Here is a 26,022-nt window from a genome sequence, read left to right as displayed (position 1 = left end):
GTGCTTGACAGTCCCTGCTCTCATCCACTTTCACTGAATGGAAAGGAGCAGCTCAGGCATTCTTCTTTTTCGTTACACAAGGGGTTATTAACATTCACATTCATTCCACACTCAGGTAAATTAAAGGGATGAACTATACCTTTAATGCCACTGTAGGCTTTAATTTTACACACAAGATTAGCATCTCCATAGACATTTTACTACAAGCAATCAAAAATCTATAAGGTTATCAACATTCATCGAAGCATATTTTGTGTTTCATACAGATTTGGAACGACAAGAGGGTAAACTTTAGGAAAAGAAGAAAATGTTTTTTTAATTATATCATCTACAGTAGTAGTGCTCCCAACATCCTTCCTCTTCTGAGTTTGTCCTCACTGCGTTAGCTACAATATACTGAATATAAGGAAGAAGGTTTTTTCACCTCCCAGTCTCTGCTGAAGCTGTACTTTGACATTGACCCTGAAGGCAGAGAAGGAGAGAGAGAGAGAGAGAGAGAGAAGCAGGAGGGAGAGACAAGAGCACGGAGGGAAAAGAGACATAAAGAGGGCTTGTGCTGCTTTTCAGGACTGTGAACGAGGAGCCTGGGAACGCGGAGCAGTTTGGCCGGCCTGATAGAAATATCCCGAGCTGAAATGTAAACAGGGCTGATCTCTGATCTGCCGGAGAGCCCCTGATCTGACCCGGCATTCCACCCAGGGGTTCAGCGCTGACATCAGGAGCCCACTTTCTCATTTTCTGGGCCGGACGCTGACCCCTCGGGAAAGTGGGGTGTGTTTGAAGTTTTTCGAATCCAATCATGCTCCTATGCCCAAGACACCCCTACTGTCACTTATAATTTGGGAACTTTCAGATGAGCTGGGTTAGCTGTCGCAAACATAAACGTAGTTTATTCCAGAACATAATGTTAATCATATTATATCAATCATAGGTTATTTTAAGACTGTCCTTGCTGGCCCTTGGAATAATTTTTTTAAGGGCCATAATATTTCTATAAAATCCTATTTGCAAAACCATTACAAAACAGTTTTGCACTGAAATGTGTCCACAACTTGACTAAAATGATCAGGTACCTGTAGGACATGCAGAGCAGTAGGTGCTACACACAGAACGAAACACCACAGGTTGACAATCTTTCTCATCTACAATGGTCAGTTCTCCCTTTATTTAGGAATCATAGCATCAAATATTTCTCCCTATTACTACTACAGCAATAACCAACAGCAGCAGCAGCGTAGCAGATCCATTTTCCCAAGACCAAATACGTTAACATCGTCATCCATTACCAAGCTAAAATTTTCCAGGAGTTGTCATGATAGAATTACATATAATTTTTATATTGGTCAATTATCATTTTACCACAGTGAAATAATTACCAGCTTATTTGTATTGGTCAGTGCATCCCTAATGCTAAATTTAACACTGTTAACACCATGCTGTTATTTAATCTTTTCATCTCAGAAATTAGAGATGGATGTAACAAAATAATTTGCTTTGTAATTTTTACAGCGGTTGTGCGTGAAAACAGATTACAATCACTAACTATATCTGTGAAGCACAAATAGATCGAACCCTCTCAGGGAGAACCTTTTTCCCATTTGTCAGTTGTTTCATTAAAGGCAGATGCTAATGTTTAGAGCATGACAAAACCTTGATATCGTGGCTAATCTAATGTTGTTTACAGTGAAATTATGTAATGATAGAGAGTGAAAGGGTAACATAACACAAGGGAGTGTGAATATTTGATTCATATCGCTCATTTATGCGACTCCCACATACTGTATGTGGAACTGAACATTCACAAAGTCATATATTGTGGGCTGGGGGGTTTTGTGGGTTGTTGTTTTTGCAGGAAGGTGTCACAGATTTTAATCGTCCACTCAGGGTCCTTGCATACACACCTGAGGATGCAGTTTCCCACAAGGGTTGGATTTCAGGCGAGTTCAACAGAGCATAAGACTTGTCGAAAGATCTAGTGAACCACCCCCTCTGACGCTTCACCTCCTTATTCTGCTCTGTTCTTTTTAGTTGGGCAGGAAAAACCTGACAGACATCAGAGTGATCTGTGTGCTTTCTCTGTGCTAGGGAAATCACACAAAGCCTTAATGTGTCTCACAATTCACAACCACTGTTTGGTGCAAAGAAAAAGTCAGCACAGCTCTTCCCCACCCTGCATTCCTGCAGGAAAATGTAGCAACTGCAACAAATAATCATAATAATAATTATTATTATTAGGGATGCACCGATAGGATTTATTTTGGCCGATACACTTATTCGCCTATTCAGATACCGATATTTGTCACTTCCTCTCTTTTTTGAACTGTTGGCATAAAAATAGATAGTATTTTGATCATGTTTTAAATCAGCTAAGTTCAAAAACACCTGCATTAAATTATACTAGCAGTTTTATTGCTGCATCAGATAATTGTAAATGAACATGGATTGGACCCATTTAACATTCAAGACTTTATTCTGATTAATCTAATTTGTTTTTGCATACATTTGACTATTATTTATAAATTAATTATGTATATGAGATTTCCTTTTCTAAGGTGGGATTCTTATACTGAAAGTTGTTTTCAGTCTGCGGGGCTATATTGGTAATGACAGCGCAGTTCTTCAGATTTAAAGTTCGTCAGGTTATTAAGAACAGGAGAAGAATGCATGTTTTAAACAGCTTGTTGTACAGGTAGAGTTAATCGCCGTTCTAATCTAATGCACTGCTGCACTGTAACGCACACACATAGACAACAGTAGCTCATACATCACACACAGATTGCGAGAACACAGAATCATACAGCGCTGAAGTGTGTAAACACGGTTCTGTGATTTCTCACTAAAATAGCTTAGAAACTGAAAAGTTCAAGCATATATTTCTTAACTAGATCCCACAGCTTCACTAGTAGAGAGATGCTGCAAGGTAGAATTCATTCACACACGCAGTCGCTCTCACTAATGTATTTAGTACATTTTAATGTGCTACTTTATCTGCATTTTATTTAGAACAAGCAGAATCTGAGAGAAATATAATGACCCAAAGAGAAAACAAACGATTAAAAAAAATAGGTGTTATACAAGCAATGGCCATGTGGAGAGCACCATAGCTGGTTTCATATGGCATAGCTGGGCACTAGGTGTTTTCATTAAGCCCCTTTCACACTGCCATTCCGGCAAATACAGGGGTAAAGTGTTCCTGTAATTGTTCCCTGGTCGCTAGATTTGGCACTTTCACACTGCCAGTGATGACCCGGTATATGTGCGTGCTTTCACACACAACCCTTGAAGATCCCGTAACGACACGTGACATCAGCGCGTGACGTGTAATGTACGAGTCGACAAGGCTTGGCACGTTATACTTTAACTGAAGCAAGCAAACGATCTCTGAGTCAGCGCGGAAAGTGAGGAACTAACTGATCTCTGCTTCATTCAAAAATAAAAACAAAAACTCAGAATTTGGGTAACTACATAGGCTGCTATAGACGGTGAGGGGGCGATTTCTGCCCGCAGCCACTATGTTGTGCAAATGGAGGTAGGGATGTATATGGCGAATGGTTTCAGCACTCTTCAAAGCCCCAGTCATGTGTCACACTGTGAATAAAACATGAGGTATACACAAGGCGCACCTTACAAAGAAACCGCTAGGAGAGCCAGCGCGGATGAGGAGGGAATGCTTTTGATTTAAGCAGCATGAGCAATCCTACTCAAGTTTCCTGAAGTTCTCTTCTGTTTATGCCTCAACCTTCCACTTGTACATTTTTATCTTCTTTTATAGGTCACATTTAATGCGTGTAATGCATTTGTTGTTGCACATAACTCAGATTAAAATGATCAACAAGCCCTCTATCCTGAAAAATCCTCAGACTTATCCTCAGACGGCCCACCAAGAGATCACCCACAATCTGTTTGCTGGCTGCCGGGTGCATAGTGCGCACAAAAAAATGTCACAAGTTTCATAAGACAGAATGCACCAGTTCATCTGGAAACAATGTCATTTTTTTATCAGGATGATAAAATTAGTGCTGTTGAGAATTGTCCCATTGGCTTGTCTGGCGATTGCCAGATTACTGGAATTAAATGTTTAAAAGACACAAGAGTTTCACAAAATTAACTCAAACACAAAACAAACTATGATTGCTGATTTTACAGAAAACACGTCCTGTCAAAGTGGACAGTTGTTGGCCATTATAAACTACAAACTGGACCACACTTTATGCTGACAGTCAAAAATGTGCATCTGTCCTTGACTTTCAATCCAATTGCTTAGGCTTTCTGCCAAATTGTGAGTGTGCTCATGTAGGACTAATTCATTTTCATGTCAACATGAACATTGACCATGGGACAAACTGTCCAGGGACCCATTAATATTCCCCAAGTAAGGCACGGATAGATTTGCTGGGCTTAAAGTGGCCTCCGAGGAGCCTGACTTATTGTTCCACATTCAGGTGAAATGAATCGAAGCCTGGGCCACCTTCAGCTTCCACTATAGAAACACCAGGAAACACTTCAACATTTCCTTCTTCCACCTATTATTTGTAATGCCTGCCTGTCATGCTTGATTATGTCCAATTATGTAGTTACATGTTTGAAAAATGGTTTAAATGCTTGATCATTCCAATAAGGGACTTTGGCACAGTTAAGAAAAAAAATGTAAATTCTATCTTTAAACTCACCATACACTCTTAAAAATAAAGGTGCTTCACGATGCCAGAGACGAACCTTTTTGTCTAAATGGTTGCATAAAGAACCTTTAAAATCTGAAGAACCTTTCTGATTCTGGTGAAAGAAGGTTCTTCATATTAAAGGTAAGAAAGAGATGGTTCTTTAAAGAACCTTTGACTGAATCGCTGTGAAGCACCTTTATTTTTCAAAAGAGTTTTCAAATGTTTTTGCCCAAAATTCAGTCACAGTCAACACACAAAAGAAAATCCATGTGTTTCATAAAAGAAAGTCAATCAGGTTTGGAACAAGATGGATTTCAGAAAAAGATTACAGCATTTTTACTTCTGGGTGAACTGTTGCTTTAAATTTGTTTAGTTTCTCTAGTTAAAACAAAGTACACTTTAGTATACTTTTTAAAAGGGTACTCAATATGGAAATGTTACTTTAAAAGAATATACTTTACTGTAAATAGAACTGAATGTTTCCAGAGACTTACCTGCATTTAAATTCAAATAAATTGTTTAAATTCATATTAAATTCAATTAGCTAAAGTGAGTGCTTTCTATTCAAGTAGGATTTAAGTGCATCTTTAAACACTATGTAATAAAGTTTACTGCCAAATGTGTCACATTTGTAGTGATGAATTTGCAATTTAGTAGAATACAAATATAATGTTGAATAAAACACTACAGTTGAAATTAAGTGCTTTAGTGGCATCAGTATGTTAGTTAACACATCAAAATAAGTCATTCTTGAAAGCATGACAAAAGATTATTAAAGGGGTCAACTGATACGATTTCAAGTTTTCCTTTCTCTTTGGAGTGTTACAAGCTGATTGTGCATAGATAAGATCCCTGAAGTTTCAAAGACTAAAGTCTCAAAACCAAAGAGATATTCTTTTTTCCACATCCCCCTAAAACGCCTGGTTTAAACACGCTCCCACATCTCTACGTCATGAGGTGGAAATAAATAAATAAAAAAAGAAAGACGGTGAGGTATCAGTAACACAGTTAGTGTTGAAGCAGTCATTTCAGGGAGATGCTGTATGTATGTAGGAGAAAGAAACGCACTTTATTTGGCCTTCTGAAAGTAGAAATCTTTAAGATTATTTACAACAGGACAGCAATGTATTTAGGAACGACCGTTTCATGAACCTAGGAGAGGAGGTCATTCTGACTTTCCTATGACAATCTGATGCTTCCGAATCAGCTACTGAAAGTATGTTTTGTTATTAGTTTAAGTATTTGATATTGACTGTTTAAATGCCTAGTTTTGCACATTGTGTGCGTGTGTACTGCACTGTATGTAGCTTGTGTACTGCAAACACATACGAGCTTGACTCTGTTCCCCTCTCTGGTTTGAACTAATAGTAAAACTAAGGACATTGATAACTGTCCGGGTTACATTTCCGAAGAGTGCTTGCGGTTCGGCCAATCACAATGCACTGGGTCAGTTGGCCAATCAGAGCAGACTGTGCTTGTCAGAAGCAGGGACTTCACAGAAAATGACATGTTTGAGAGAGGAGGGGCATTGAGGACCTACAATAATGTTTTTTTTTTTTGTTTTTTTTTGCCATGTCAACGTATTCTGTTACACCAAATAATTATCTTTAAAAGAGCACCCTATAACACCTTTAAAAATTATTTAAGATTACAAAGTAAAACTTTTAATTTTATATTATTATTTTTTTAAATGTGCATTTAAATGTGTTGGGAAAGATTTTCATGAAAGTGTCTCTTTTTAAGTGCACTTAAGTGGCATTTTATTTTATTAATATTAATATCTGCAAGTACAGTGTTTTCTTTTTTTTAAGACTCTTGATTTGAAGTAAACTAAAAGAAAAGTGCACATTTAATACAATGCATTTTAATGCACTTTAATTGTGAAGTATTGAATGAACAGTGTATCATTAAAGACTATGACTAAACATTGTTCAATTGACATGAAGTGGGCTTAAGTGAGGCTGGTCTCTTTGGATAAGCAAACATAGCATTCATAATATCCCACTTTCTCTTCCGTGAGAGGATATTCCACCATCCCGCTGTGTTCCCAAGTTGGTCATAACTCTGAAAAAACTAATTCAACCATAAGCCCATAACACTTAATTACTGGGCAGTCCTCTGACAATTGTGTTTTCAAGGCCTGTTGTAATCGGAGTAAACAAAACCAGGACATGTATTGAATAGCTCTAAACATTTAAACGCAGACTGCACGCTTCAAATGGCTTTATGGGAAAGCCATCATTCAAGTAGGTGTTTGAGAGCAATTTATCAAACCTTTGATAATGGAGCATGACAATCCATGGTATGGAACAAAACACAAGGCCATTCACACAATGTTTGCGAGATTTCATCATCCAGCAATTTCGGCTTGTGCTTTTGTTTTGTTGGATAGATATTGGTGTACACTTTCAAATTGGCAAAGCTGACAGGAAATCCTGATGCCTTACTTATGATTTAGCATTTTGCAAGAATCTCTCTAAGATAAACTAGACAAAACTATATATATTGTGCTTCTTTGCTTTTATTCCCTGTATAAGATGCTTTTTACCTAAATGCCTACAAAATGTGTTCTTCTAAAACCTCAACTGACCTGCTGACTGCGAGTGTTTCCCTCTGTAAAAAAGCTGCTGCTACAGTACAAAACTTTTTTTATTATTCAATACTACTAAATCCTTTCAATAATTATGAGAAAATATGCATTCACTTGTTTAAAATGGTGCCATAAAATATTTGGAAGCTCATGCAACAATTAAAGCAATTGTTCACCCAAAAATGAAAATCAGCTGATTAGATGAGTTTGTTTCTTCATCAGATTTGGAGAAATGTAGCATTGCATCAGTGTCTCCTCAAAGGATGCTCTGCAGTGAATGGGTGCCGTCAGAATGAGTCCAAACAGCTGATAAAAACATCACAATAATCCACAGCACTCCAGTCCATCAGCTAATTTCTAGAAAAGCCAAAAGCTGTGTGTTTGTAAGAAACAAATCCATCATAAAGGCATTTTACCTTAAAACTGTCACTTCTAGTCAAAATTGAAGTCCATAATCCATAAAAGACTTCCTCCAGCGAAAGTCATCCCCTGCTCCACCCACATATTTGTTAAAGACTGTTTTGTACTATTATCGGTGCTCTTGATTGATATGATTTCTCTTCTGATTTAGGTGAATATACTTTTTCACTGGAGAAAGCAATATTATGGATAAAGGACATCAATTTTAGCGGTCAGCAATGGATTGAAGTTGAAATTGTCAGATTGATGTATTTGTTTATTACAAACATGCAGCTTTTGTCTTCACAAGATGTCAACTGCTTGCTAATCAATTTGATTAATCGAATGGAGTGGTGTGGTGATTGTGATGTTTTTATCAGCTGTTTGGACTCTCATTCTGACGGCACCCATTCACTGCAGAGCATCCATTAGTGAACAAGTGATGTAACACTACATTTCTCCAAATCTTTTCCGATGAAGAAACAAACTCTTTTAAACAGTTTAATGTATGGGTGAATTATTCCTTTAAAAATAAATATCATAAATATCAATAGATAGCAAAGTATCACACTACAGTATGTGGCACATGCAACAAATGCAAACCTATTTTTGTGAAATGTTTTGCTTGAAACATGTCTGTATTCTATCTTTCTTTAAATTAAATTCCATGTGGTTTGATAGTTTATCTAGTGCAATGTATTCTATAATTTTCCAGTGTGACTTATGAGTGAAAATGGAGGGACTGTAGTGTATAATGAACAATCTGCATTGTTGAAAAATCAAATCTCACTGAATCACCACCTCTTTTAAAGATATATTTTGTTTCGCTATACTTTTAAAAGACCTTTAAAGACTCATGTGGCTGCCTGCAGGGCCCTTTTTAATTAAAGAGACGCCCCCATCTCTCCCTCACACACCCACAGTAATCACCTCATATCAGTGTGTTGATGTCATTCTCTGAGGAATTGGTCTGACATGTGTCCCCATGTGCATTAGTCAGATTATACGATTTATTATGTGGGCGTAGTTAATACAACCCATAAAACTTACTGCTATTTGCGAAGAAATTTTGGATTCTGCCTCCGATGAGCTGTGGGCTTTATGTTCCCCGTTTACTCTGCTGTATTGAGGAGGCTGTTGATTGGCCGATCTACTGCCCTTGGTCTTCCTGTTCCCAGGGCCCTGATGGACGATGTTTAAGAGATGGAGTGTGCTCTCATGTTCCCGGTCCGAACTTTCCGCCTGACCGCGCACATAGCGGTCCTCGCAGGTGGAGTGATGGCGCCGGCACAGCTCTATTCTGGCACGCAAGCGTTCCACTATGGCACTGTGGAGCTGAGGAACGGCTGATCCTCTTGAAGTGGCGATTGGTGTGACTGATCCTCCCATCCCGACGCCCAACATGGGTGCAAAACCACTTGGGGTGGCCTGGGTCGGAGCCGCCTCTCCCATGACCTTCAGTTCCCCTCTCCGTTAACCCTTTAATGGTCACACCAAGAAAAACAGAGAAATTATTATTATTATTTTTTTTTTTTGGGGGGCAATAAAAACAAAACTACCCTTTTTCCCATTTATTTTAACGCAGAATAAATAAAATTTTTATTACCTGGAAAGCCAAAAATAATATAGACACCATAGCAGATAAATGTCTCATCTGTCATAAGAATATGTTTTTAATTGTATAAAAAATATTTTACAATTATCATTTTCTGTGCATATCAGTGATGTTAATGCACAACTGAGAGTGCACTTCTACTAACAATGGACATCTCAAGCATAATTTTCTTCAAATGATTATTCTTTCGCTAAACTTTTGTTAGCAGTTGATCGGGTATATTCAACAAACCATCTAAATCAATATTACATGCTTTCCTTGACAAAATCTTGAAAAATGATATAGATCACAGATGCTTAGGCTATATTAAAAAATGTTAGCAAGGCAATGTTTTATATAACATCAAGTTAACTTCACAACACAATGCTTGGGTTTGATTCAAGTTGACACAAGAGAAAGCGTTCCTAGCTCAACGTTGTTTGAATAGATACTTAAACATGCTGTAACAAAGTCCTAGAGTCTTCCTCACAAGTGCGTCCCGGTACAAAAATAAACGATGCTTAAAAGTTATTAAAAAAGAGTTTAGTGTACTGTTGAGTGAAAAAAAAACTGTGTCATTGTTATTTAGTTTATTGCACCGTTAATAAAACGATTTGCTAAATATGGTCATTTTTACATTACGTAAACATGTTGACGTTCTTATAGCAAAATTAAATTTTTGGCAAGCGTTTAAAAAAAAAAAAAAAAACTTGTGACCTACAAACTCAGTGGAAGAACGCGAAATTATGAACGTTTCTATTACTTTTACAGACCGTTCTCAAAAGGTATGTTCGGTAGCATCCATTATGAAATTAAAATGTGCTTTCCAGATCCTCAACTGAGTGCCTATGCTGCAACAATAGTAGTACATCGCAACATTATTACAACACTATGCGTTATTACTTTCCAGTGTACTGGGGTGTCTTGCAGCTTGCCAGGTTGCCAAAATCGCAGAGTGCGCTCATTCAACTCCATGCAAGGTGTAACAAATCCACGGTGTGCTATCAGAAGGCAGAACACAGGCCATGCAGAGAGAGGGGGAAAAAAGCAAGATCGCCTAATGCACGCGGTTATTAGTCGGTCATACCCTAAACCAAGCGTTCCTGTCAGCTGACAAATAATAAACGTAATTATAATCCATTTACTTGGAGGCAGAAATCCGCAAACTTCCAGAGAGTTCAGGCTGTGTACGAGCACTTCCCATCCTTGTCATTTTAGACGCTGTTCACGGTTCCTTGTGGTGATTCCCAAACAAAGTGAAGTGTCGTTGCAGCGCGCCTGGCCTGGCGTTATCCGCGCGGTGGATTGTCAGCAGTCCGGGGTTAGTCCGGAGAGGCTGGCTTACCGCAGGCTGACTACAGACAGACTCTCATTGTGTGAGCCGTTCCCTCGTGCTGGAAAGCGGTCCTGAGATTGCCGAGCTGTTGTATTGCAGGCTCTAGTGGAGCCAGAGGTGAATTACATGACTGCAGCTGGACAACATACGGGGTTTGAACTCGAGAAACAGCCTAAACCAGTTTGAGTGAAGGCTTGTTAAAGGCACAATATGTAAGATGTTTTATGTTCCACAATATTACTGTTTTTACAGTCTGTTTAATCAAAGGAGGCTTAAGATGTGATCAAGAATTTACATGAAAGATGTAATGTGTCAATATAGCTGTGAACTGTCTTATTTTCACTAATTAGGAATATGAAAAAAATTCACAGTTGTAATTAGGTCTGAAAAGACGTCTGTTCAACTTTAACTTTACAACCATATTTAGACGTAATTTGGACGTCTTTATGCAGACGTCTTTTCACCTTTCACTTTACATCCACATTTAAATGTAATTTGGACGTCTTTTTATAGACGTCTTTTCACCTTTCACTTTTCAACCACATTTAAACGTAATTTTGACGTCTTTTTATCGACGTCTTTTCAACGACCTGTAAAAGACGTCTTTTCACCTTTCACTTTTCAACTAAATTTTAATGTTGTTTAGACGTCTGCCAATGACGTTTTATCGACGTCTTTTCAACAAGTTTTTGATGGGTGGGAAAGATCCAAAAACCACTCGAACATTGTTGTATATTTTGATGACTTGTGTAATAACATCATCCCAAATATTTCAAAGAATGTTTGAATCCAGAGAAATAAGCAATTTTATCTAGTGACACAGACCTGTGTCCTTCCTAGTGTCATTTTGTTGTCTGCCAGTGGAGAAGGGTCTGGCTGCAGACTTGCACTTGCATTCTCAGACTTGCACTCCCAGACACTTGTGCTTCTGCTAGCGACGTCACTTGCAGTCTTTATTATTATTATTATTATTTTTCTATTTATTGATAACTTTCAACATTTTACAACAGTAGCCAGGTGGTGAAAACAAGAAAAAAGAAACTAAATTACAATGTAACTTGCAATCGCTACTTGCACTCCCAGACACTTGTGCTTCTGCTAGCGACGTCACTTGCAGTCTTTATTATTATTATTATTATTTTTCTATTTATTGATAACTTTCAACATTTTACAACAGTAGCCAGGTGGTGAAAACAAGAAAAAAGAAACTAAATTACAATGTAACTTGCAATCGCTACTTGCACTCCCAGACACTTGTGCTTCCGCTAGCGACGTCACTTGCTTATTTTTGTTCTATTTATTTATACGTTTTTGTTTTGAATCTCTCAACATTTTCCAACAGTAGCCAGGGGGTGAAGACAATGTCACTTGCAATCGATACTTGCACTCCCAGACACTTGTGCTTCGGCTAGCGACGTCACTTGCTTATTTTTGTTCTATTTATTTATACGTTTTTGTTTTGAATCTCTCAACATTTTCCAACAGTAGCCAGGTGGTGAAGACAAGAAAAAAGAAACTAAATTACAATGTAACTTGCAATCGCTACTTGCACTCTCCGCTACCTGTGACGTCACTTGCAATCAACACAAATCGTGCATGTTGCCAATGGAGACAAGACGCTGTGGTGGTGATTAAATGTTTAAAACTAAATTAGTAGGCCTACTACTATACACAAAGTTTTTCGTTAAGCGTTTTCCACCTGTAGAAAAAAACCAAACACTTAATATGGCATAATGTATTAGGATACGTTAAGTTCAATTAAAAGACCAAATTCGATATATAGTTATTATTTAATGTACAATAAGGCAAGCAGATGGCTATGAACACAATGCGAACACTTAATGTGGCCCAATAACAGACTAAGATGATAAAGACAATTCAGTAGGTATAGCCTATATGTCTTGTTTTTGACTCAAAGTATATACAATATACAGACTAGCAAATATGAACGTGCATTATGAAATGCATTAAGTGATTTTAAAAGGATCAGCTCCGTACAGGCAGGCAGATGAGTACAGAACGCAGTGCGTTAATTTGTACATTAAACGTTTTCCTCCTATAGAAAATCATTATAAATAAAACACATAATGTAGCTTAATGGACAAAGACAGTTATATAAATGAGTTGTGGACAGTTTATTCTATATGGAAAAATGCTTAACGCTAAACTTTGCGCGTTGCGTTTATTCACCACCATAGCTTCTTGTGTCCATTGGCAACACGCACGATTTGTGTCGATTGCAAGCATAGACAGTGATTGCAAGGTATTCTACTATGTTAATAAATCATTAGCTCATCCATGAACCCGAGTCCCCTCAGAATGCATTGGCTGTGGGTATGAAGACTAAACTCCCATGATTCCACACTCTTCTTTGTTCTTTGGTCTTTGTTTATTTTGTAATACGCACCCTCCAGTAGCGAGAAATTACATATTGTGCCTTTAATTTGCATTAGATCCGTTATTAGGAGAAACAGCTAGTCATCTCTTTTTCATTCCAGTTATAATGATATGATACACTATTGTAGATACACTGTACTCATTCCTAGTTCTGACAAAAAAGAGCCAAACATTAGTTAATTTATTGCAATAATAAAATACATTTTACAGTTTTTGATCTACAGTAATAACAGGGCATGCCACACTCATGTTGGTGAGTTGCCACAATGGAAACCTGTCTGTTTTCTATTTACACTCATCATTATCATACATGTAGTTAAAGGTAATGAAGGATCAGTTAGGCCTATTAAACCCCAACAGATAACTTGCAAAACAATTTAATGATAACCTATAGGATAGCCCATCTTATCAATACAAAACAAAATGAATTTAATCTAACTTTGCAATGATCATTAAATAGCACTGGAATTCACACTCAGTTAAAATAAATCCGTCTCCTTTGATCTGATTGGCCATGGCCATATCAAACATTTTTCAAATGCAAAAACACGTCACAGTGTCTCCAAAAATGTATGTAAACGGTGTTATTCGAGCAAAAACATGACAAATATCAACAGCTTTTATGTCAAGATAATGAATCACAACTAATAAAGTCTTTGAGGTCAATTAACAAATTGATTTAGGGAATAAACCATAGACTGTACAAAAACAGGAATAAACCAATGGAATCCAGTTATACATAAACAAATAATACCTACAAACATACAAATTCATAAAAAGAAAAGAAGAAAGAAAAGAAAAGAAAAAAATTACATAGGGCCTACACGTTCACAATATCAAGCAGATCTGCAAACAAAAGTTTAATTTTAATTAAAATATCTTATATTTGTTTCATGTATAATTTATTGGTTTATAGAATGATTGTTTAATTTGTTGATTGACCTTTGTTCTAAGCTCAGGGCTGCTGAAAGGGTATGGCACAAATCACAAAATCCTGCTGACCTCAATTTATATCGATCACTCCTTTCTTCCTTCTCTGCAAATGTCTCCATTGCTAAAAGGACATACTTTTCAATTTCAATTAAATTCAAGTTTATCTGTATAGTGATTTTTACGATACAAATCATTGCAAAGCAACTTTACAGAAAACTAAGTTTCTACAATATTTAGTATTAGCTTATAAGTGGTGACTGTCAATTTATGTGCATGTGTGCACATAAATGGACAGTGCAATTTATGTGCATTCTGAATTTTCAGAAAAATTAATACAAGACATAGTCAACAGCAATTACAGCAATTATGTGATTGCATAGTAAGTAGCAATATTTGTTAGTTCTGTATGTTTCATGGTTAGCCTCATCTGGGGTCCTCTGAGGGGTTGGCATCATCTCTCCTCAGGTGTTCTGAATCCAGACTGGAGCTTGTGTAAATCCTAGTACCATGGCAAAACAGAGAAACAAATAGAGACATCATTAGCATAGCTGCTGTTCCAGCCAAGTAAAATTAATTAGTTTATCCCAAGATAAAGAATAAGAATGCGCATTTGATCAGATATAACTGCAGTCATAAATTATGAGATGCATTATTCGAATATGTAGTGAGTTCGTGTGAGGAAAGGAAGAGGACAAGGGTCGGCTGGACTGCTGATGAGTTTATTATGACTTAAAAATAAATATTCTTTGTAAACACTGATGGTGACTTTTACTTTGACAACAATAAACTCTAACGCATAGCACTTCCGGTTCTCAGGTCACGGCAGCAGTCTGTCTCTCTCTCAACTGCTCCCATTTCTCATGGCATTTTATACTCTCTCCACGCCAATTACTGCAAAAAGAAACAGGTGTTGATCATTTCCGCCCAACCCACTCACTCACCGCTCGTCTCCTGGAGAGGAATTCAGCCACAGCCATCTGAACACCCGGCCTGTGGATCACCTTGAATTTAAAAGGCTGTAGAGCCAGATACCAACGGGTGATCCGCACATTGGTATCCTTCATGCCGTTCGTCCCCCTCTGTTGACATCTCCTGTGACAGGACTGCACCCAGCCCCCTGTCCGGCGCATCAGTCTGCAACAGAAAAGGGAGAGAGAAATCAGGAGAGTGTAATAACAGCCCGCCACACAGGGCAGCCTTTACTTGGGTAAAGGCCTGCTGACATGACTCCGTCCACTGGACCATATCTGGTGCCTCCTTTTAGTAAGGTCAGTCAAGGGACTGGTGAGGTCTGATTAATTAGGAACAAACCATCTATAATATTCCGCCAGCCCCAAGAACTGCCTTACCTCCTTTTTGGTCTTGGGATGTGGGCAGGTCGCAACAGCGGCTGTCTTGTCAATTAGGGGACACACCTGTCCATGCCCCAAGTGGAAGCCCAGATACCTTACTTCCACACGCCCAATCGCACACTTCTTTGGCTTGGCCGTGAGTCCAGCGCCCCTCAGTGACCTTAGGACGGCCCTCAGATGCTGCATATGCTGCTGCCAATCATTACTAAATATAATGATATCATCTAAGTAGGCAGCAGCATATGCCGCATGGGGCCGCAGAATCTTATCCACGAGGCACTGAAACATAGCCGGTGCCCCAAACAACCCAAACGGAAGGGTAACAAACTAATGTAATCCAAACGGCGTCGTGAAAGCTGTCATTTCTTTGGATAAAGGAGACAAGGGGATCTGCCAATATCCCTTTGTTAAGTCTAATGTTGAATAAAAACGAGCCTAGCCCTTTCCGATCAAACAATGGATTACGCGTCGAATTTCGACACAGCATTCACCTTGCGATAATCCACACAGAAGCGGACTGAGCCGTCCGTTTTCAGAACTAAAACTATCGGGCTCACCCAGTTACTATTGGATTCTTCTATTACTCCCATTTCCAGCATTGCACCTAATTCAGTATTGCGCCTGAACTACCTTTTTCTTGTGCTCAGGTAAGCGATATGGCCGGCTTTGAACTACCACGCCAGGCTCCATCTCGATATGGTGCTGAATGAGGTTGGTACGGCCCGGTAGGGGGGAGAACACGTTGGCAAATTCTGCCTGTAATTTCGTTAGATCAGTGAGTTGGGACGGCGAGAGGTGATCTTCCCCTGGGGCCAGGGCGAGGGAATGTGGTTTGACATTCGCCTCAGTCCCGAGATCATCCTCTCCGCTAATCACCGTTGCCAAAATCACTGATTCCGCCTCATTCCTTTCTCTCCCAGTGCAAATTTGCTTAATCTAGTTCTCCGGTTATATAGCTGGCTCTGGCAGTCCTGGGCTTGTAACAAATTCTCCAGTGAAAGCCGTGTGGAGTTTTGTTCTTAAGTCCAGCACATACTGAATTTCGTTTTTGCCTGGAGACAGCCCCTCCTCCCAAGTTTCTCTCAGGACATCCAGCACCCCTCGGGGCTGGTGACCATAGAGAAGTTTGAAGGGGGAAAACCCGTGGAGGCTTGTGGGACCTCTCGAACAGCGAATCAAAAAGCTCTAGCCACTTATCCCAATTCTTGGTGTCTTCTTTGAAGAATTTACGGATCATTGATTTAAGCGTGCAATTAAATCGTTCGACCAGGCCGTCAGTCTGTGGGTGATAGATGCTAGTTTGAATCGATTTAATGCCCAATAATCCATTTAGTTTGCGTTGCGTACGTGATTTCTTTCAGAACCCCCACCCGGGAGATTAGACGAAACAGGGCGTCCGCAACACTCTTAGAGGAAATGTTGCGGAGAGCCATTGCTTCAGGATATCGGGTTGCATAGTCAACTATGACTAATGCAATGCGATGTCCCCATGCAGATCACTCTAATGGCCAGATGAGGTCCATACCAATTCTCTCGAAGGGAAGGGGGCGCAATGGCGCTTTTGGGGCGGCCGGTGGATTAACCAACTGACATTCCGGGCATGATGCGCACAACCTGCGCACATTGTCATGAATGCCCGGCCAAAAAAAACGGGTCATGAGGCGATTCAGTGTTGCTGCCTGTCCCAAATGGCCTGCCATAGGATTAGAATGAGCCATATGGAAAAGTATTTCCCTGTGGGTCTTCGGAATCAACAACTGGATAGGTGAGCAGGTGGGCAGGATGGAGAGGCTGACCATCGATAGAGCTGACCTGTTGGAAAGCATTTTTTTAATGTTTTGTCCTGAGACTGCTCCAGAGGAAAGTCATCATCAAAACTGACCAAGATGGCGGCGCGAACACATCGCGAGGCTCAGCGTCTCTCCAGTTTTTGCAATTTTGCAGTTTTATTCCTGCTCATCTCGGGTCTGTTCGTACTGAACAGCTTTGCTTTAACATCATACATCCGACAGGAGCTTTTGGATATCGGTGAGGACTTTACCAGCAGTTTTATCACCAATCTTCGACTCATCCCTGAGATCGCTAGAACACCCGAAGCTTCGCACTCTACCCGGCCGGGCGGAAGTGCTCGCAGGCGGCGTCGGGATCGTAAACAAAGGCGGGGGAAGCGCGGAGGTCTAAGAGCTAAGCTAAAGCTAACACCGCTCCGGCTCTCTTTACCCAGCATTTTTCTCGCTAATGTGCGGTCACTGGTGAACAAAATGGATGAGTTACGACTCCGCATCACCCACAGTAAGAAACTTCTGGACTGCAATGTCATGGTTTTCACAGAAACATGGCTACACAGCGACGTACCCAACAATGCCATTGAGCTAGCAGGACGCTACACGCTCCGGGCAGATAGAACGGCAGATGACTCAGGCAAGACAAGAGGTGGTGGATTGTGCATTTATGTCAACAAAGCTTGGTGTACGAACACTGTCATTGTTGGGAGACACTGCTCAGCTAACCTAGAGTTTCTCATGGTTAAATGTAGACCTTTTTATCTGCCACGGGAGTTCACTTCCACCATAATAACTGCAGTCTATATTCCACCGGATGCTAATGCCAAGCTTGCTTTGAACGAACTTCATGCAGCCATTAGTAAACAACAGACTGCTCACCCAGAGGCTGCTTTTATTGTCGCGGGTGATTTTAATCACTGCAAATTAAAAACAGTACTCCCCAAATTTCACCAGCATGTTTCCTGCCACACCAGAGGAGACAAAACTTTGGATCATGTTTATACAAACATTAATGGAGCTTACATCGCGAGCCCCCTCCCCCACCTCGGACAGTCTGATCACCTTTCTTTGTTTCTCACCCCTAAGTATTCACCCCTCATCAACCGTGTGAAGCCATCAGTGAGGACCATCAAAGTGTGGCCAACTGGAGCTGACTCTTTACTTCAAGACAGGTTTCAACACACTGACTGGAGTATGTTTGCTTCACAGGCTGCCTGTGGCTCTCACACGGACATTGATATCTACACCTCCTCTGTACTGGATCACATCAACTCCACCATTGACAGTGTAACAACAGAAAAACAGATAACAACATACCCTAATCAGAAGCCATGGATGAACAAGGAGGTGCGACTTCTGCTGAAAGCCCGCAACACCGCTTTCAGGTCAGACGACGCTCAGGCCTACAGTAAATCCAGGGCTAACCTGAAAAGGGGCATCAAAAAGGCGAAGTACTGCTACAAGTTGAAGGTAGAGGAACACTTTTCCAACTCTGACCCCCGACGCATGTGGCAGGTCATCCAGATTATCAGTGACTACAAGTCAAGCAACTCCACACCAACAGTCACGGACGTCTTCTTCCTTAACGAGCTAAATGACTTTTATGCTCGCTTCAACAGCGACAGCAAGGAGACGGCCACCAAAATCTCAGCCTCTTCAGACCACCAACCTCTCAAACTCACCTCCACAGATGTCCACACTGCACTGAGCCGGATCAACGCACGCATGGCTGCTGGCCCGGATGGCATTCCTGGACGTGTGCTTAGGGCATGTGCAGAGCAGCTTGCAGGGGTCTTCACAGACATTTTCAACATGTCCCTCATCCAAGCAACTGTGCCCACTTGTTTTAAGTCCACATCCATTGTGCCAGTACCAAAACACTCCTCCCCAACGTGCCTCAATGACTATCGCCCCGTAGCACTCACACCCATCATTATGAAGTGTTTCGAGCGACTGGTCCTAGCACATCTCAAAGACTGCCTCCCACCCACACTGGACCCACACCAATTTGCCTACCGCAGAAATAGGAGCACAGAGGATGCAGTATGCACAGTGCTGCACTCTGCACTCACACACCTGGACCATAACAACACGTATGTTAGGATGTTGTTTGTTGACTTCAGTTCAGCATTTAACACCGTCACTCCCTCCAAGCTGACCACAAAACTTGGAGACCTGGACATTAACAGCTCCCTCTGCAACTGGATTATGGACTTTCTGACCAACAGGCCTCAGCATGTTCGGTCAGGCCACAACCACTCCACCACCATCACACTTAATACTGGCGTACCACAGGGCTGTGTGCTGAGCCCATTCCTCTACTCCCTTTACACCCACGACTGCAAGCCTGTGCATGGATCCAACTCCATCATTAAGTTTGCAGACGACACCACAGTGATTGGCCTCATCAGTGACAACGATGAGACTGCCTACAGGGAAGAGATTCAGCACCTGGCCACATGGTGCGCTGACAATAACCTGCTCCTTAACACCAATAAGACCAAGGAGCTCATTGTGGACTTCAGGAAGAAGAAAGGAAGCACGCATGACCCCATCCACATTAACGGGATGGTTGTTGAACGTGTCTCCAGCTTCAAGTTCCTGGGAACCACCATCTCGGAGGAACTGTCCTGGGCCACAAACACCTCCAGCCTCGTCAAAAAGGCTCACCAGCGCCTTTTCTTCCTCAGGACACTGAAGAAGAACCAGTTGTCTTCAACCATCCTGGTGAACTTTTACCGGTGTGCGATCGAGAGCATCCTGACCAGTTGCATCACAGTCTGGTATGGGAACTGCTCAGTGGCTGACCGCAAGGCACTGCAGAGGGTGGTGAAAACTGCCCAGCGCATCACAGGGACACCACTTCCTGCTCTTGAGGACATCCAGAAGAAATGCTGTCTACGTCGAGCTCGCAGCATTCTCAAGGACTCCTCTCACCCTGACCACGAACTGTTTAACCTCCTCCCCTCCGGAAGGCGTTTCAGGAGCCTCCGGACAAGGACAACAAGATTCAGGAACAGCTTTTTCCCTAAAGCTGTCTCTTTGCTGAACTCTGCCCTCTGACACCCCTCAACACCCCCCACACCACACATAGACTCCTCCCCCTCTTCAACACTCTGATTTATTTATTTACTCACAAAAAGCAAAAAGTAACTTGTTATTACTTGCACTACTGCCTGTTCATCCAGGAACAATGTATAATCCATTGCACATTGAAATATTTTTTTTTCTATGCACTTTACTGTCCATTGCAATACTGTAAATTATGTTCATAGTTCTGCCTATAGTGTACATACACTTTTACATAGCCCATCTGTATAGTATGTTCATAGTACACCTATCTGTATATCGTGCTTATAGTATTTAATATCTGTAAATTATGTCCATAATACTTACCTGTATAGTTATTGTACATATTATAGACCTTTATTCTGTACTTACTGCTTATTGCACTTCTGGTTAGATGCTAACTGCATTTCGTTGCCTTGTACCTACATGTGCAGTGACAATAAAGTTGAATCTAATCTAATCTAATCTAATCATGCTCCGAGAGAACCAGTCTCACGATTTCGCTCGGTTTCACTGAAGCAGAACCCAGCGGTCCTGTCTCAGTCTCTCCCGCCTGCCCATGCGCACCCCCCTTCCGTGCCTTATTTCCCCAGGAGGCATCCGCACATAACAACCCCAATAAGACAGTAAACGTGGGCCCAGTGGCAGGGAGTGGATTGGGGAATTGGCGTGGAGAGAGCTGAGAAACAGAAGCACTGTCCCCTCCAGCAGCCATCAGCCCCCCTGGGGCGGGACACAGGGAGGGTCGGGTGGACGGGACCTAGGGAGAGGGACAGGTTGAGAGAGAGATGGAGAGAGAGATTGATGGAAGGGGTTCGCCGACCCCTAGGCACGCCACCATGTTGTCCTCCGCGAGATAGAAAGCAGAGTCCAGCGATGGTGGCACTGGACCCACTCGGCTGTTTTCCTGGGAAGCCGAGCGATGAACTGCTCCAGTACCACAAGGTTGATGATGTGCTTCATGTCACTTCCCCTCGGCCAGTAGCCACTTGCGCCAGGAGTCCCGAGCTGCTGGGCCATTGTGAAGGGCCGACCGCGGTTGCGGGGCCAGCTGCACGCTTCAGCTGATTTTTCTAAGAGTTCCAGGAAAGCTTCAGGGTCATCCTGTGGTCCCATTTTGTGAAGGTGCAGGTGAGTGTGAACCGCAGGCGGTCCCGTGGCCTCGGTACGAACCTCATGGTCGATCCAGCTCCGGAACCTCTTGTGGTCCTCCTGCTGGGCTTGAGGATGGCGTGAAACCGCCACTCCTGATCCGTTTCTTAAGTCCAGCATGGCCTGATGTTGTTCCTGATGTAGGGCCGCGAGGTTTGAGATGATGTAAACAGGTGTTGATCGTCCAACCCACTCACTCACCGCTCGTCTCCTCAATCAATCAATCACCTTTATTTATATAGTGCTTTAAACAAAATACATTGCGCCAAAGCACTGAACAACATTCATTTGGAAAACAGTGCAATTATTGAGACACTCCTGATTCTCTCTCCAGCTGCAGAATTCACTAAACCACGACCCCCCCCCCCCTGCCACAGATGCTTGGCGAAAGAATCTTTAATCTAGATTTAAACAGAGAGTATGTGTCTGAACCCAGCACGGTATCAGGAAGGCTATTCTAGAGTTTGGGAGCCAAATGTGAAAAAGCTCTACATCCTCTAGCGGACTGCTATCCTAGGAACTACCAAAAGTCCAGTGTTTTGTGACCTATCACACAAAAATTAACAATTCTTCTAACTCTTGCATGTTCTTAAAATAAAAAGCCGAGCGATGAACTGCTCCAGTACCACAAGGTTGATGATGTGCTTCATGTCACTTCCCCTCGGCCAGTAGCCACTTGCGCCAGGAGTCCCGAGCTGCTGGGCCATTGTGAAGGGCCGACCGCGGTTGCGGGGCCAGCTGCACGCTTCAGCTGATTTTTCTAAGAGTTCCAGGAAAGCTTCAGGGTCATCCTGTGGTCCCATTTTGTGAAGGTGCAGGTGAGTGTGAACCGCAGGCGGTCCCGTGGCCTCGGTACGAACCTCATGGTCGATCCAGCTCCGGAACCTCTTGTGGTCCTCCTGCTGGGCTTGAGGATGGCGTGAAACCGCCACTCCTGATCCGTTTCTTAAGTCCAGCATGGCCTGATGTTGTTCCTGATGTAGGGCCGCGAGGTTTGAGATGATGTAAACAGGTGTTGATCGTCCAACCCACTCACTCACCGCTCGTCTCCTCAATCAATCAATCACCTTTATTTATATAGTGCTTTAAACAAAATACATTGCGCCAAAGCACTGAACAACATTCATTTGGAAAACAGTGCAATTATTGAGACACTCCTGATTCTCTCTCCCGCTGCAGACTTCACTAAACCACGACCCCCCCCCCCCCCCCCCCCCCCTGCCACAGATGCTTGGCGAAAGAATCTTTAATCTAGATTTAAACAGAGAGTATGTGTCTGAACCCAGCACGGTATCAGGAAGGCTATTCTAGAGTTTGGGAGCCAAATGTGAAAAAGCTCTACATCCTCTAGCGGACTGCTATCCTAGGAACTACCAAAAGTCCAGTGTTTTGTGACCTATCACACAAAATTAACAATTCTTCTAACTCTTGCATGTTCTTAAAATATTGTCCTCTCTCCTTTATCCTCCTCTTCATCCTTCATCTACTTTAACAGATGATGACTTTGCCACATTCTTCATTAATAAAATTACAATCATCAGTTCACAATTCTCCACACCACAAACTGTCAAACAAATTTTTCCATTCAACATACACTCGTAAAAGGCAGAAGTATCTAAACTCATCCTTTCAAATCATTCTACTACTTGTCCGCTTGATCCAATTCTATTTAATCTCCTTCAAGCCATTTCTCCTGCGGTTGTACCTGCACTCACTCACACCATTGACACATCCCATCACTTTGTTGTTTTTCACTCATTATTTAGACAGGCTCGTATAACCCCACTACTTAAGAAACAACCTTTAACCCATCTCTTCCAGAGAACTAGAGGCCAGTTTTCCTTCTTCCTTTCATTCGAAAAACACTTGAACAAGTTGTTAAAACAAGTCTCTGCCTTTCTCACACAGGAAAACCTCCTGAACAATAACCAGTCTAATTCCAGAAGTGGACATTCAACCGAGACTGCCTTGTTGAAGCCTTAAGACTGGCAAGAGCTGTTTCCAAATCATCTTCACTTATCTTGCTGGATCTGTCTGCCGCTTCTGATATGGTTACCACCAGATCCTCCTGTCAACCCTATTATCAAAGGGCATCTCAGGGCCCATACTTCGGTGGTTCTTTGACCACTTCTCTTCTATGTCTACATGTCATCACACAATTCCACCATCTAGGACATCTACATAACTCCTTCAACAGACAGAATCCTTGGTGTAGGGATTCATGATCAGCTGAATTTCTCAGACCTCACTGCTAAAACTTGCCTGGTCCTGCAGATTTTCTTTATACAGTATTAGGAAGATCAGTCCCTTTTTTGGAAAATGCTGCACAAGCTCTTGTTCTGTACAGACTGCACTATTGCAATGCTCTATTGGCAGGTCTTCTTATAGTATTATTAATATTCACTTTTTTTTAAAATAAAGTTAGAATAGACAGTGCTAGAGTTAAAGGGTCAAATAAAGATGCAAGATATGTTTTAGCCTATTCTCTAAGATGGCTAAGGATTCAGCTGCTCTAGTTAAGTTTTATAAAAACTTTTCTGAACACAAAACTTGATTTTGGTAAGGTTTTTCCTGCTAGTTTCTGTATCTATTCATACAATATCAGTCTATGGAACCTGAGTTTCAGAAGCTTCATATCATTATTTGAGGATGCTATTGAAGCTTCTGAAACTTGGGCTAGGTATACTGACTGATGAAACAAGCAGAACAAACTTGACCAAAATCACATCCTCAGTGTATTTGGTCTTTCACTTGATGTTCTCTCTTGCTCTGAGCTAACTGAGGATGAAGAGACAACAGCAACATCCAGCCAAGATGAGACAGTAAGGGCAGGTGGAGTGATGGAGGGTCTCATCCATGGCACTAGACCATTTACAGCAGGTGTCTCAAACTGCCGGCCCGCGGGCCATTTAAGGCCCTCCCTCCCCCTCCACCCGGCCCGCCACTGATGTAAAAAATAAAACATAATCCGGCCCGCTAAATTAATTTTATTATTATTATTATTATTATTTTCTAGTTGTCTCAAAAAAATAAATAAAATAAAAAAACGCGCATGCAGACAGATTAAAAAAAAACGCTGGATTCGGGGCATTCGTACGTAGTTGTATGTTGTTTGGCTGCGAAGTGCGAATGATAAGATGTCTCTTTCCAAACCGAAAAGGAAAGTGGATGAACACAGACAGTTTCAAGAAAGATGGACGTTGCAGTATTTTTTTGTGGAGTTTAATGGAAACGCTACCTGTCTGATATGCAAAGAAAAAGTCGCTGTTCTAAAGGAATATAATCTCAAACGTAATTACTCGACTAAACATGGAGAACAGTATGATAAGTACCAGGAAGACGAGAGAAAAAGACGAGCCACGCTGTTGCAGAGAGAGCTAACGTCCCAGCAAAACATTTTCCATAAAGCCAAAAAAGATTCTGATGCTGCAGGTGAGGCAAGTTATGTGGTGAGTGAGTTGATCGCTAAAGCGGGAAAGCCATTCACAGAAGGGCAGTTTATAAAGGATTGCATGCAGAAAGTCGCTGATATTCTTTGTCCAGAAAAGAAAAACTTGTTCAACAATCTATCTTTGTCGGCGAACACAGAGCGGATCAGCGAGTTATCGAGTGAAATTTATGATCAGTTACGCAGCAAATCTAAAGTTTTCACAGCATATTCTGTGGCGCTTGACGAAAGCACAGACATAACCGACAGTGCTCAGTTGGCAATTTTCATCAGGGGTATTAATTACCAATTTGAAGTGACAGAAGAGTTGCTGAGTTTGTGTCCGATGCATGGCCATACCACAGCCAAAGATATATTTCAGCAGCTGTGTGACGCCATTGAGCGTGCTGGTTTGCTGTGGAACAGGCTGGTCGGCATTACCACTGATGGTGCCCCGTCTATGACAGGGAAAAAAAATGGACTCGTAGCACTAGTATAGAGAAAGTTAGAAGAGGAAAATGCAGATGCAGCAGTTGTTCTGCACTGCATTATACACCAACAGGCACTGTGCAGCAAATGCTTGAAATATGAACATGTCATGTCTGTTGTCCTGAAATGTATAAATTATATCAGGTCTAGGAGTTTACAGCATCGCCAGTTTCAGGCCTTTTTAGAAGAAATTGAGTCAACATATGGTGATGTACTTTATTTTACTGAGGTCCGCTAGCTCAGCAGGGGGAATGTCATGAAGAGATTCTTTGAGTTAAGATCAGAGGTGAAGAGATTCATGGAAGATGGCAGAATGGATGTTCCTGAATTTGATGATCCTAAATGGGTCATGGACCTTGCATTCTTAGTTGACATAACACAGGAGCTGAACATCCTTAACCTGAAGCTCCAGGGCCCAGGTCAGCTCATCACAGCAGCGTATGACAGTGTGAAAGCCTTCTCCACAAAACTAAGATTGTGGAAAACTCAGCTTTCTGCAAAAAACCTTAGTCATTTCCCAACATGCAGGTCTCTTGTGGAGGAGGGCACAGCATTTAGTGGTGATGAATATGCCTCTGCTATTGAAAACCTACTGCAGGAATTTGATCAACGTTTTGCTGACTTCTAGGCACATCGTGTCACTTTCCAGCTGTTTGCACACCCCTTCTCAGCTGATGTGGAGAGTGTTCCTAATCTTTTGCAAATGGAACTTATTGACTTGCAGTGCAACAGTGAGCTAAAAACTAAATTCAGAGAGGCACAGGGGCAAGCAGACAAGACTGGACAGTTTTTAAGAGAATTACCTCCATGCTTCCCAGAGCTGTCCAAAGTGTTCAGTC

General features: G+C 41.5%; 1 protein-coding gene across 1 annotated transcript in view; it reads right to left on the bottom strand.

Annotated features, from left to right (window-relative positions):
* maml2 (mastermind like transcriptional coactivator 2) overlaps nt 1-10,668 on the bottom strand; it is a 75,414-nt gene extending 64,746 nt beyond the window's left edge. The window contains exons 1-2 of the mRNA XM_026282921.1: nt 10,390-10,668; nt 8,701-9,129 (exon numbers count right to left, since the gene is read on the bottom strand). Coding sequence (XP_026138706.1) covers nt 8,701-9,102 — 402 coding nt within the window. The 5' untranslated portion in view covers nt 9,103-9,129; nt 10,390-10,668. The remainder of the gene's footprint in view (nt 1-8,700; nt 9,130-10,389) is intronic.
* Between the last annotated feature and the right edge of the window lie 15,354 nt (nt 10,669-26,022).

This window comes from Carassius auratus, chromosome 15, assembly GCF_003368295.1.
Source record: "Carassius auratus strain Wakin chromosome 15, ASM336829v1, whole genome shotgun sequence".
NCBI lineage: Eukaryota > Metazoa > Chordata > Actinopteri > Cypriniformes > Cyprinidae > Carassius > Carassius auratus.
This window is presented reverse-complemented; position numbering and strand designations above follow the sequence as displayed.